The sequence below is a fragment of the Vombatus ursinus genome, unplaced genomic scaffold, assembly GCF_900497805.2.
Source record: "Vombatus ursinus unplaced genomic scaffold, bare-nosed wombat genome assembly UNPS02014820.1, whole genome shotgun sequence".
Taxonomy (NCBI): domain Eukaryota; kingdom Metazoa; phylum Chordata; class Mammalia; order Diprotodontia; family Vombatidae; genus Vombatus; species Vombatus ursinus.
In genome coordinates this window covers 24,058,065-24,071,315 of record NW_020954598.1, presented here as the reverse complement: position 1 = coordinate 24,071,315, position 13,251 = coordinate 24,058,065, and the positions used below count along the sequence as shown (strand labels likewise).

The window sequence follows — 13,251 nt, the reverse complement described above, 5'->3', positions numbered from 1 at the left end:
CTCTGCCTGTCCTTGGTATTGAGAGCCCGCTTGCCCTCACAACTCCCAGTAGGCAGGCAGGTGGGTAGGCCCTGAGTCACCTGAGGTCTCCAGGACGGATGTCTTTGGGTCATTACCTGAAAAAATAAAGGTAAGACGAGAAGTCACTGTAGCAAGATGGGTCCCAAAGGCAATAGCTAGGTCAAATTCTACTCTAAAGGCAGTGAGAAACTCAAGTCTCCCGGTCTGAGGGGAAAGATGCAGTCCATGCAGTAAAACCTTCCCCCATTCCATCCCACTCCATCCCCCAACAGCCGCAGTGATTTATTCCTCTGGAAGTGATCTCTCCTCTGAAATGATTTCCCATCCTTGGGAGAGAACTCAGCCCTTGAAAGGCAGTTTGGAATAGTGGACAAGGTTAGATTTAATCAGAGGATCTGGGCTTGAGTCCTAGTTCAATTTTCTCACTTATAAAACAAAAACGTTACCTTCAAGGATCTCTTCCAGATCTAAACCCTATGGTCCTATTACTACCTTATCTTGTCTCCGGTAGGGAGTCTTATTTTCCCTGCTGGATTATAAGCTTTGTGAGGGCAGGAACCAGGTTTCTTGGGCACAAAGCTCTGCTCAGTAAAATGCCTTCTGGTTGATTCACATGGAAAAATCCTGGTCCTTGCAAACCAATAAAGTGGGATGGCCTGTTTGAGGACAAGATGGGGTATAGGGGACTCACCGCAGGGTTTGAGGGCGCAGTAGTCAAATGGGGTTCCAGGGTCAGTAGTGTAGCACCAAGGACCATATCGATCTCCATCTGGGTTCCGACAGAAATTCTCTTCCAGCTGTGGATTAGTGGTAGGTGAGAACCTTGAGATGGGGGTGGTAGAAAGGGTTAAAATGCAGGAAGTTCCAAATCATCCTCCCAGCCCACGCCCAATTTGCCTCCAGAGCTCTCTTGACCTGGGAGACCTTCATCACTATCTCTGACCCTTCACTCTCCAATAGGGCCATGGGTAGGGTTCAGGAAAGAATAGACAGTGGGTCCAAGGTAGGAACCAAGGTTAAGCAAGGTGGGTTTGAAGAGCTAGGGGCTGGAGTTTGGAGGAAGCCAGGAATGATACCCTTCCTTTCCTCTGCCCCAGGAACCCAGTACTCACTGAGGCTTGTGAGGAGTGTTCTGGGACCAGTGTTGGCAGACAATCCCCTTCCGGGTCTTACTAACAGAGCCCCGGTACTGTTCCCCATTTTCATAGTAACAGTCTGTGGAACCAAGGGAAAACCCAGGGTCACTGCCCTCCAAGTTACCATCATGGAAGGAGTTTAAGGGGGGAGATAGGAACAAAGGACACTTAGGGCCCTCAGGCCAAACCCAAGCCCTGCCTGAATCGTGCTCCCTACTCCCCTACTCCCCACCCTCACCTTCTACCTTGATGTCATCAGAACAGCGCTTGATTTGGAAACAGAAGGCCACACGCATGCCAGGTCGAGAAGTGAAACACCAGGGAGCCTCTGAACCATCTGGGTTCCGACAGAAATTTTCCCGTAAGTCCCTGAGGATGGAACCATAAATAATTAGTAATTCTTGAACCCAGGGCAAGAGGCATGAAAGGCATCTTCAGATCACCTTTTAAAGACAGTCTTGTAGAGGAGATAAAGAGGAGAGTTCAGAGTTCAGAATACAGGACCCCTTATACAGGGGAAGGGGGAGAGGAAAACAATCAGAAGATACTAAGAGGCATTGCTGAGAGGCCACTGTCAGGGGAGGGGGCAGGGCAGAGCTGGGCCAGGGAAGGAAGCAGGCCATTTGGTCACTTCTTACCTGATTATTCTTGCTCTCTACACATCAAATTCATTTGTTTCTACCTGCCGAAGAAAGTACAAGTGCTACCAGCATCCTTTAAATTTTTGAACCCTGAGTCAAAGCCCCAGTTACCCACCCCAGTTGTAACTGGGGTAGGGCAGAGTGAGCAGGATCTCAAAGTTCATCCCAGGTAGCAGGGAATGATCTTATCCAGAAAGGCTTCTTTGCTTCTTCATCTTCTCTTCACATCCCAGGTGCTCAATAAATGCTTGGCTGAAGTCAGTGAAGGGGAGGACATAGCTTGAGAGTATAAAAGTGGTTTTTAGGACAAGGGGGGAAGTGTGAGCACATTTGTAAGCAGTAGAGCAAGAACCAGCAGAGAAGGAGAGAAAGAGGGGATGCTGGATGAGGCAAAGGCCCAAGAGGAGACGGGCAGGAATGGAATCAGGGACACCCCTAGGTGCAAGGAGGAGGACTATGTCTTCCTTTGAGACTGAGGGACAGAAAGTCATCCAGCTCATAGAGAGATCAGAGAGACACTGAGGAGTGGAGGAGAAGTGACCACAGCACTACCATAACTATCCAGGTGATTGGGGCAAGTCCTCTGCTCCCTCTCTCTGGTCTTCAGTTTCCTCACCCATAAAATGATGGGGATGGACTTGTTCTCCCTAAGGTCCTTACCAGCTCTAAATCCTGTGTTGCCATGACAGAGAGCCTTACCCTTCTCAGTAAATATGGAGGGAAGGTCATCTACAAAGGGGTGCCATGTTGGAGTAGATTTGGGGGCTTGAGGAAAAGATTTAGGACAACTGCTGCATGGAATATAGTGAGTGGGGAGTAACAAAAGTTAAATGAAAGGATTACTACACAGCATTGAGGGTCCTGTTGAAGTTAGGGAGAGCCCAGTGTCTGGGCTGCTCACCACTTCCTGTTTCAAGGATGTGGGCATGAGTGAATACACACTCTCTCCTTCTGTCTCTGTCTCATCTCTCTCTCTTTGTCTCTCTATCTGTCTTTCTGTGTGTCTCTCTTTCCCTGTCTCTCTTTCTGTCTCTCCATCTCTTTCTCTTTGTCTCTCTGTCCCTGTGTCTCTTTGTCTATCTCTGTCTCTATCTCTCTGTGTCTCTTTCTGTTTTACTCTCCTTTTCCAGGACTCACTTGCATTCGTAGTGCTCAGGCAAGAAGTGGTGCTGATGAGGTGTCTGGGCATCCCAGCGCTGGCATGGGATCCCTGTAGCTGTAGTGTTGGCCGTTCCTCGATAGTTTTCCCCCTTTCCCTTGAAGCAGTTGTGGGTGGTGTGTTTGGATTGCGGCTGCCTATGCCGTGTTGACGCTGAACAGACACAAGGATTTAGAGTGAGACCTGGATCCGATCCCCGTCCCAGAAAGGTCACAGGTTTCTCTGGACCCTCATTGAATAATCACAATATCTTCATAACTGTTCTCTTAGCCTCCAATCTTTTTATTCCCTTAACCTGGGCCAGGCTTCCTGAGGATAGGCCCTGGAGAAGGTACAGCCCTACCTTAGTGATAACCTGTCCTCCCCCTCCCCCCAACTCTGCCTGGTGGGAAGCCTTGCAGGGCAGACAATTCAAAGTGTAGTTGAAAACATAGAATTTAGATCAGAAAACCTCCATTCCTGTTCCCTACCACTTACTACCTGGGTGGTCTTAGGCAAGTTCTTTCCCCTCTCTGGGCCTCAGTTTCCTCCTATATGAACTCTAAGCCACCCTCCAACTCCCAATCCTATCTATACTGCTAAAGTTCCAAGTCCTACCCACTATTTTAACTCCTCGGCTCTAAGGAGTCTGGTAGAGTCTAGACACACTATATGCTTCTGTAGGGGAGATGGAGGGAGGTATGGGCTGACCCCCAACAGCCTGGCCTTCCCCACAATGAGGATTCTCCCCCTATATACACCACCCACTCACAGCATCTGGGGATGCTGCAGAATTCTCGCTCCCGCAGTGGGTTAGTGGTGTAACACCAGGGCCGCTCTGAGTTGTCTGGGTTTCGACAGTAATTGTCATCCAAGTTTTTATCTGGATACCTGGTGTGGGAGAAATGGTCATCTCAGGACCTCCACCCCCAACCCCAAGGAAGGAGAGCAGAGAGTGAATAGGCCCCTTGAATCCTGCTATCCTCCCCCATTTTCCAGTAGAGATTAGGAGGAAGGACAAAGAGAAAAGGGGAGCCTGCTGATGGAGTCAATGACCCTGAGCTTCACCCTGACCTCAAGCAATTCCTCCACATACATTCACATCTAGGAGCCCTGGGCACTGGTCCCCCCTCTCCCTGCCCCTGTACTGCCCAAGAAGTGCCAGGTGGTACCCCCTGCCCCCTCCCAGCCCAGAATCATACTTGTTGGGTTTGTAGGGATGCCTGTGAGGATACTGGAGGTCCCAGCGCTGACATTCTAGGCCTGACTCTGTGTAATCTACAGAACCTTGGTAATCCTCCCCATTACAGGTGAAGCAGGTAGCTGTGGGGACAGGATTGTATAATTAGAATGACCCCTATGTTTCTATAGGGTTTTCATATCAGCCACTCTGCGTGGCAGATAGTGCCAGGCCTGGATCATCAGGGCCTGTGAGTTTGTTAGCAAACTCCCCTCCCCCTGCTCTACAATTTAGAATCTTAAAGAGCTACTGGAAGGCAATGAGCTAAATGACCTACTCAAGGTCACTCAGTTGCTAAATGGCACGACAGGATTCGAACCCAGGTCTTCTGACTCCAAGTCCAGTGCCCTTTGCCCTGCACCACATCGTTTGTCCATGAGGGATTATGAGTCTCTAGTGACATCTGTTTTCTCAGGGTGTGCCCCAGGTTTTTCCAGGGCTGTGGGAGAGTCAAGAGAGACTGTATCCAAAGTCATTGCTTTTACCTTAATGATGCCACCCTCCTCCATCCTGGCCTGGAAGCAATAGGTAATACATCTTGGGGGGAGGAAAGGGAGGAGGGAGTAGCATTGGTGGGAACCCCCCCCAGATGCCCTGGCCCAGTATGGGGGAACAGGAAGAAGGAAAGTACCAGGGACTCACCCTTCTGACAAGTCTTGATACCACATGTCTGAAAGCGGATTTCAGGGTTGGTGGTGTAACACCAGGGGCCCTGCTGGTCACTGTCAGGGTTACGGCAATAGTTCTTCTCCAGGCCATTTTGGGGATTTGGAGTATACCTGAGGAGGGAAGACGGGGAACATGATCACTGCCTTCAAGTGTTTGAAGAGCTATTATGGGGAAGAAAGATTAAACATGTTCTGCTTGGTCCCAAAGGCCCCAAAGATCCTCCTAGGAGCCAGAAGTAGAGGGCTCAAGGAGTCAGATTTGGCTTCAACATAAGGAAAAACGTCTTGATAATCAGCTATCCAAAAGTAGGCTGAATTGGCTTGGCTACCTTGGGAAGTAGTGAGCTCCCCATCATTGGAGGCTGGTTGATCTCTTGTTAGGGATGCTGGGAAGGTAATTACTATACAGGACTAAGTGTTCTCTGAGGTCATTTCCATCCCTGACCTTGTGTGGTCAATTCCCCATTCCCCAAGGGCACCAAGTCACCCCCTTCTGTGCCTAGTCATGCCAAAGGTGGAAAGATTAAGGAGCAGGGCTCCAGGGAAAGTGGCTTTTATGGTGTCTATGAGTATGTCTCCCAGGATCCTCTGAAAAGGAAAGTGGTTTGTAGAGACCCTGGAGCCAGGGCAGCATGGACACAGCCCAGGCATGGGGACATCACACATAGAGGCAGGAAGGATTCTCTTCCTGGGTATTCTTTTGTACCTACCAGATTTCTTAACTTCTCCAAAGTCCATTTTGCTCCCCTACCCCAGTCCTGGCTTTGCCCTTTCTGTCTAATCAGAATGTATATGGATGCCCTTTCTCAAGGGATGGGGCATACACAACTTTACCCCTGAATTCTGTGCCCTGGGGTCTGGCCTTTTAAGGGAGTGGGGAAATAGCAGCCTCTTGCCCTGACCCCCTTCTTCTCCCCTTTTCCCAGCCCAAAGCACAGAATAGCTCAAACTTGTGGTCCGTTGGGAACTTGTGGTTCCAGTGTTGACAGGTGATGCCTCCAGAAGTAATCGCAACAGTGCCCCGGTAACTGATCCCGTTGTTCACGATGCAGTCCCGCACATAATCTGTGGAAGATACCCCATTGCCCCAGGACCAAATACTCTCAGAGGTCTGGCCCTAACAGGCTGGGTCCACTCTACAATTCAACAAAATTGAGTACGCTTGATTGGAATAACTGCCTAATCCATTCCCTGCCTTCCTCCTATCCCTGACACAATCCCCCCTCCCATAGGCTTTCCAAATCATCTTTGGTGTGCACCCTTCTGGCTATATCACAGCTGAATAACCCTCAGGGCACTGTTCCCGCTTGCCTAACAGAGTCTAAATTCTTGACTTTGACAAGGACGAGGTTCTTGGCAGTCAGGCTCCAAACTATCTATTCAGCCTGGCCATACTGTTCCCTTTACTCCCTCAAGTTAAATTGGACTACTCATAGTGCTACCCCATTAGTCTCATCTTACTCTCTCCCATCCCACATCTAGGTGGTACTCACACTGCCCTCTTTGCCTGGAATGAACTTCTTCTCCTTCCTTACCCCAGCACCTTTCTACTGAAGTCCCATCCTTCCTTCAAGGCCTATGTGAGTGGCTAGCTCCTCTATGAGGCCTTCCTTAACACTCTTTCCCATACCTTCCCCCACCAAAGTGATCTCTCTTCTCTTCTTTGCCTTTATTTCAATCTCCTTTGTATTATGGCTATTTTTGAATAGCAGGTTATGTCTGTAGATCAGGGAGGGGCCTCAAAGGCCATTTAGTCCAACTCTCTCATTTTATAAATGAAGAAACTGTGTCATTTTACAAATGAGGATGTGAGAGTGACTTGTCCAAGGCACATGTGTTGTAAATGACCAAGGTGGGATTTGAACCCAGGTCTTATTACTCCAAATCCAGTGCTCTTTGCACTGTAACACAATACCTCTTATGTCAGGTTCTCTTCTGTCCACCAACCCCATTAGGCTGTAAACTCTTAGAATGTAAAGACAATGCCATTTAAAAACATTTTTGTGTCCCCAGCACCAAGGACAGCTCCTCAAAAAATAGCTTTATAAATTCAATGAAAAGCCCTGTGGTTATAGTGAGGTGCAAAAATATGTAACAGGTCTCTGGGAAAAGAAGTATGGAGTGGGGCAATCAAAGGTACCCAGAGGCAGAGAATAAATGGGAGGAATTATTGTCCACTAATAGTACCTGATTTTCTTCTGTCTAGTTGAATTCTATTCCCAGCAACTGGCCCCAAGACCAATGCCCTCTGATGGGCTTTATTATTTCTCTCTGACTTCTAAGAAGTTAGGTGGTCTGAAAGAGAGGGTCCAGGGTTCTGGCTTTATCTCTCCTACTTCCAAGCTGCCAATACTTTCCTCCAGCTCTGTTACCAAGTTGGACTTACCTTTCTTCTGATAAAGGTCATACTGCATATTCTTTTGGAGATGGGCCTGGGCAGAGTTTTGGGTCCAGGACAACAGCTGGCATCCCTGGTTCCTTGGGATGTAGTGGAAAGCACTGGGGGTATGGCCATAAGTCAGCAATGAGGCACCTGGGAGCCTTTCTCACCCTCCCCTGATACATGGACCTGGGGACAGATTCCTGGAGCTTCTACTTCCAGTCCAGCCAGTGGACTGAGGGCAAAAGATCCTCCAGGGGAGAGAAAAAGGAACAACCCCATACTAAGTCCCTGGATCCTAATACTGGGTCCTGGGGAAGGAGGGTGTCTCTTTAAGCTTTTCTCATACCTTGTTGGACTAGCGTCTGAATCTAGGGCCTTCCTTCTTTCATTTTCTCTATGTTGAAAGTGACTTCTTTTGGTTTTTCTGGTTCTAACTCTAAATGTAGAGATATGGCTATGGTGAGGGGCATGGCTAGTATAGCAATGTGTTATGTATGTGAGCTGAGTGGGAGGAGGAGGTATAGAAGTTCTGAGAAGGGGGCTTTTAAAATGTGAGGCTGAATTTCTTTGGAGTACTCAGTGGCTGAACTCAGAGCAGTCTTAAATGCCTTTAGCTATAGGATGAGGGCTAGTATTAAAAGGGGTTCTCTCTTGTGAACTTTGGGGGTGAATTGGTTATATCAAATGACATTTGGGTGGTAAAATTTTATTAGCTAATAAACTTGGATAAGTAGGCAACTAGGTGGCCCAGTGGATAAAGTGCTGGCCTGGGAGTCAAGAAGACATGAATTTGAATCCTGACACAAACATTTAGTATCTCTATCACCCAGTATCATTTAACCTCTAGGTAGTTAGGTGGACCAGTGGATAGTGTACTGGGCCTGGAGGTAGGAAGACCTGAGTCCAAATCCAGACTCAGACCTTTATTGGCTGTGTGATCCTGGGTAAGTCACTAACTTCTTCCATTTGAATTTCTTTATCTGTAAAATGGGAATAATACATGCAGTACCTACCTCAGGGTGATATGAGTAAAGTGCTGGGTGTATCTTAGAGTGGTACAGAAATGGGAATTATTATGGCTATTATTAACACCCAGTCTATGATTGGGTCATTTTCTTCCACAGTCATTTGGGATGACTTTCCTCTGGTGTATGGTTTCTGAATGTATATATTCTCTCCGGCCTTGCAAGTAAATCCTAGAAAGCCCCACCGCAGTGGTGTGGAATAGATGGACATAGGATAGAAGGGAAGGAGGGAGCAGAAACCAGACTTGGATGTCCAAGAACGGCAGCAGGGGCAAGAGAAAAGGAAAAATAATTCAAAAGCAAGGGTAGCTGCCATCTGAGTTCAAGGAACCTCATAGGCTCAGGGACCAACAGGGAAAGGTAGCTGAGAGTAGTAAATAGAGAACTAGAGTCAGACAGAACCAGCTATATGACCCTGGGCAATCACTTAACCTTTTTGGGCCTCAGTTTCCTTATCTGTAAAATGAAGGGAGTCAATAGTCTCTAAAGCCCCTTCTAGTTCTAAATCTATGATCTTATGACCCTTGGGGTTGAATACCTGGTTTGGGGGTAAGGTGAGCTGGGGTGTTTAGAAATTAGTAAAGGAGAAAGCCCTGAGGCCAAAGGCAAAAGGTACCCTGGATCAGTTCAGGAGAGAAGGAAGCACCCCAGAAAACTAGACCCCAGTAAGACCTTAGGTCCAGGGTCAGATTCATTTCAGAGCTAGAGTGGGGAAAGGAGGGCATCTGGGAACAAGGACCAGAAGATCTTCCCTGGAGGGGCACAGGAACCTGAGGAGAGGGGCAGGGGTCCTTCTAGCCCCTTCCCTGTCCCCTTCCTTTTCCCATTTCTTCTCACCGGCAGTGCAGGAGCTGGTTACAGAGCCGGGCACATTCTTCCACATCCATCAATTTCTTCTGATCTTCTGGTTGGTAGGACGGGTGATGCAGCTCTGTGGCAGTCAAGGACTGGAAGTCATTGAGTGGGGACCTTGTTCCTGGAGGCCACAGACAGTGATGGTCAACAAAGGCCAGGCAGGCCCCCAATTCCCTTTGTTGGTCTACAGTGTACGCCTATGTTCACAGGAATGTCTGTATGTATGTGTGTTTGAATGTGTGACTGAATTTGCATGAAACGCCATACAAGGCAGGGTGACTAAAGCTTTGTCTCAGGATTGGGGAATTGCCAAAGAGCAGGACAATATCCCCAAGGGGAAGAAGTTAAAAGACTAACTGACTTGGTACTCCTCTAAAGGAGTGGGGGCCAGGCAGAGGACCTGCTGCTGGGGAGAGGAGTATGGCTATGGACAGGCGAAGCCAGGGGCAGGATAGTGAGAGGGAAGGAGGGAGGGAGGGAGGGAGCAGTCTGATTGTCCTGTGGGGCTCCTGGGACAGAGTCTGAACCTATCAGAACTCAGGCTCTGCCCAAACCTCAGCCCAAGAAACCATCAAACATGTCATCAGGGCTGACTTGCATTAGACTATAAGTTTCTTGAGAGAAGATCCTGTCTTCTGACTTTCTTTGAGCTCCCAGGTCTTAACCAGTGCCTGGTTACATAGCAGATGCTTAATAAATGCTATTTGACTGACTGATAGATGTATCAGCTCTTCTGAGGCCTCTAGTCAGATTGTCATGATGCCCAGGAAAAGGAGGCAGCCTCGGGGACCAGCATCATGCTGGGAAGGGCCCTACCTTCCTTCCTCCCCTTCTTTCCATGACTGGACTTCAGGGGAGAGACCCTTCAATCTGAGGGCCAAAGCAGGGGAAATGAAGCAGTGCCTCCCTTCTTGCTAAAGGATACACGCCTCTTATCCTGGGTAATTTCTTGTCCTGCCGTGTATGCCCCCCTGGCCTTATCAAATGGTCCCAAGTCCTGGAGCCAAGGGGACAGGAGAACCAGGCAGAAAGTATGGCAGGCTGTGATGATAGAGTGGGAGCCTCTGTCGGGCTGCTAGGGTGAGGAAATGCTTCCTGAAGCCTAGGAGTTCTCAGCACGATCTGTACCACAAGCAGACCATGGGGCCTCTGCTTCTAGCTCAGCAAGGCCAGAGAGAGAACTAGCTTAGCCCCGAGCTGGAGGGCCAGGCTTTCCCTGGAAGTATCTCTTCCAGCCCCAGGTTTTTCTTTCCCTCAAAGGTTGGCCGGCTAAGCTACTTAAACTCTCCCTTGGAGCAGAACTGGGGTTATAGCGGTTGGTAGAGGATTAACTTGGAGCCAACATTTGCATGGAAGGACCAAAGCTTCACTTCCTGTTTAGCTGCTTGTCCTGAGCCATGAGAACAGAGCCTTGTGGTCTGCAAGATCAAGAGTCCCCAGGCCCCTCTGCTCCCACAAGAGACCAAAACAAAACGAAAACCAAAAATTTAATGGTTGGAGAACTGGTTGCTCACCCCTGTTCTGACACTAATTCTAGTTTCCTCTTTTCCACCACTATAAAATGGGAGGATTGACCAGGGTGGTTTCTAAGGTCCCTTGCATCTTTTGACAATCTATAAATCTCTGAGAGTTGAGCTCCACCTCATCTCAGACTCGATTTCAGTAAGAGTAATGAGTCACTTCCCTTCTCTAGAACCTCAGTTTCCACCGATGCAAAGCTATGGCTCACAGGGTCATAGATTTCAAACTGGAAGGAAACTTAGATGTCATCTAGACCAAGTATCTCGTGTTACAAAGAAGGAAAGCAAGGCCTTTTACAAACAGAAGAAAGTGAGTTCGACTCTATAAGGTCTCTTCTAGCATTAATGTGACTCTTGGAGTTTGGTTGATTTGGGTTTTTGTGTATGTGTGTGGGTAATAGGGGGAGTTAGCAAAAATATACAACTGTTTGCTATAAAGTTTTGCCACCATCCTAGACACCCAGGACGAAGAAACCACTGACCTTAGCTCCTAGATATCAAGAACTAGGTTGAACAGGAAGCCACCAAATGTGAGGTACAGTGGAATGGTCAACCTCCCCAGCTGAGGCCTGGTGGTGTCCTACCTCCCTGCTTCCTGTAACCCCTTCCTTGGTACCTTTTGTGGCCAGAACCCTAATAAAGTCTGTGGTGCTTATAAAAGTTCCCAAAGTTTCCTAAAGTTGTCCTAGTTAGGCTGTATCTGTAACTCTGTGTGTGTGTGGGTGGGTATGTTTGTTAGCTTAGGTGAACTTATGAAAGTCACCCCATCTTGGGGCCAATGGTGGTGGTATTGGGCTAGTCCCATGGGGATGGATGAGAGGGGAGCCAATTTGCTGATGGGGACCGTAGAAGAGAGGCAGTATTTTGTATATGCATGCATGCCTGTGCGTGTGATTTGCTGCAGGCAGGAACAGAAAAGGGAAAGGGACAGCAACAGGCAGGGACAGGGGCAAGGGCAAAAAATGAGGTACCAGAGGGAGAAGAGGGCAATAGTATTTGAATCATGGACCTCCCTTCCTCCCTTTGCCCCACGCCTGAGGAATTAAGGGAAAGGGGCTCACCTGGGGTGCTGGCACATAGGATCAAAGGCAAGAAGACCATGAAAGGCCACATCCTCCCTGTTCTAGGATTTTCGGATTAAGTTGACCCTGGGCACCTTTCTGCCTCTCTCCCACAACCTCCTCAGCCCTGGAGAGGCTGCATCCAAGTCCACACAGTCTCTTCTCCTTAGCCCACACTGTTCAATCTCAAAACACATTTGCCTCTGATCACGAGCCTGGGCGAAGGGGAGGGACTGGGGGGAGCCTCTGAGGAAAAGATCCAGTAGGGCTGAGCTAGTGGGAAGAGATACTGGGATCCCTTCCCAATCCATCCACCTATAGGAGCTACTCCTGATAACTTGGCCTCTGCCCTCACTCTGTAAACAATTCCCCAAATATGCTTGCCCCACCCCTCACTCCGGGAAGCAAAATTGTGAAATCTGTCTTTGTGGGAATCTCACGGCAGGGTAAGGCACAAGATTTAGGAAAGGTCCAAGACCCAGGAACGGCCTTGCAAAGCTCCTCCCTCTCTCCCTTTCTCCTCCAAATAGAGTGTGAGCTCAAAGAATGTCAGGCCTAAAAACTGGTATTGAAATTATTTTTTGTGGGGTAGGAACATAGGGGAAAGGTCCACATCTGGAGGGGGCGGAGAGACTTCAAGATTGTTAAACCTCCCTGAGGCTTGTAAAAATTTCCAAGTAATCTGTAAGGCCCAGGAAAACTAGCCTCCAGGGGCATGATGGGAATTGAGAAGAATTCATTTATGCTAATCAGAGGGAGCCAGGAGTCTTCCAGTTGAGGGGAGGCAGAAGCCTGTGGGTGAGATTGAGAAAGCTTTGACAGTTGTCTGAAGGGCCCTAGGGTGGGTTGGTGTGGGGTCAACTATGGGCTGGTGGGGGTGGGGAGGATATATTAATTAGCCCTCAGGCATGCTGATTGGGGCAGTCCCACAAAAAAAGAAGAAAGCTTCCCTCTCAGAAGATGTTCCTGCAATAGATGATATCTCTAGCAGATAACAATATCAGCTTTGCTGAGAAATGGGACCATGGAATCATAGTAAAGTGTTTTTTTTTAGTTAAATTTTAAATATATTTTTAAATTAATTTATTTATTTTTAGCTTTCAACATTCACTTCCATAAGATTTTGAGTTCCAAATTTGCTCCCCATCTCTCCCCTCCCCCCACTCCAAGACAGCATGAAATCTGATATAGGCTGTACACATACATTCATATTGAACCTAAAGGGGCACCTTGGTAGCGCAGTGGATAGAGCACTGGACCTGGATTCAGGAGGTCCTGAGTTCAAATCCGGCCTCAGACACATAACATTTACTAGCGGTGTGGCCCTGGGCAAGTCACTTAACCCCATTGCCTATCCAAAAAACAAAAACAAAAAAAATATTGAAGAGATATCAAATAATGTGCTTCGATCTGTATTCAAACTCCGTAGCTCTTTTTTTGGATATGGACAGCATTTTCCATCATTGAGACCTTTGGAGTTGTCTTGCATCCTTGCACTGCTGAGAGAAGATGAGTCTGTCAAAGTCAGTCATCGAGCATTGTGGCTGTTACTGTGTACAATGC

At 48.2% G+C, this 13,251-nt stretch overlaps 1 protein-coding gene across 1 annotated transcript in view; it reads right to left on the bottom strand.

The window, feature by feature from the left end:
* Positions 1–11,899, bottom strand: part of MST1 (macrophage stimulating 1) — an 18,899-nt gene extending 7,000 nt beyond the window's left edge. The window contains exons 1-12 of the mRNA XM_027837202.1: positions 11,689–11,899; positions 9,090–9,228; positions 7,231–7,343; positions 5,795–5,909; positions 4,819–4,955; positions 4,139–4,259; positions 3,709–3,827; positions 2,936–3,110; positions 1,396–1,526; positions 1,134–1,236; positions 713–843; positions 81–116 (exon numbers count right to left, since the gene is read on the bottom strand). Of these exons, the coding sequence (XP_027693003.1) occupies positions 81–116; positions 713–843; positions 1,134–1,236; positions 1,396–1,526; positions 2,936–3,110; positions 3,709–3,827; positions 4,139–4,259; positions 4,819–4,955; positions 5,795–5,909; positions 7,231–7,343; positions 9,090–9,228; positions 11,689–11,740 (1,372 nt within the window). The 5' untranslated portion in view covers positions 11,741–11,899. The remainder of the gene's footprint in view (positions 1–80; positions 117–712; positions 844–1,133; positions 1,237–1,395; positions 1,527–2,935; positions 3,111–3,708; positions 3,828–4,138; positions 4,260–4,818; positions 4,956–5,794; positions 5,910–7,230; positions 7,344–9,089; positions 9,229–11,688) is intronic.
* Positions 11,900–13,251: the final 1,352 nt, after the last annotated feature.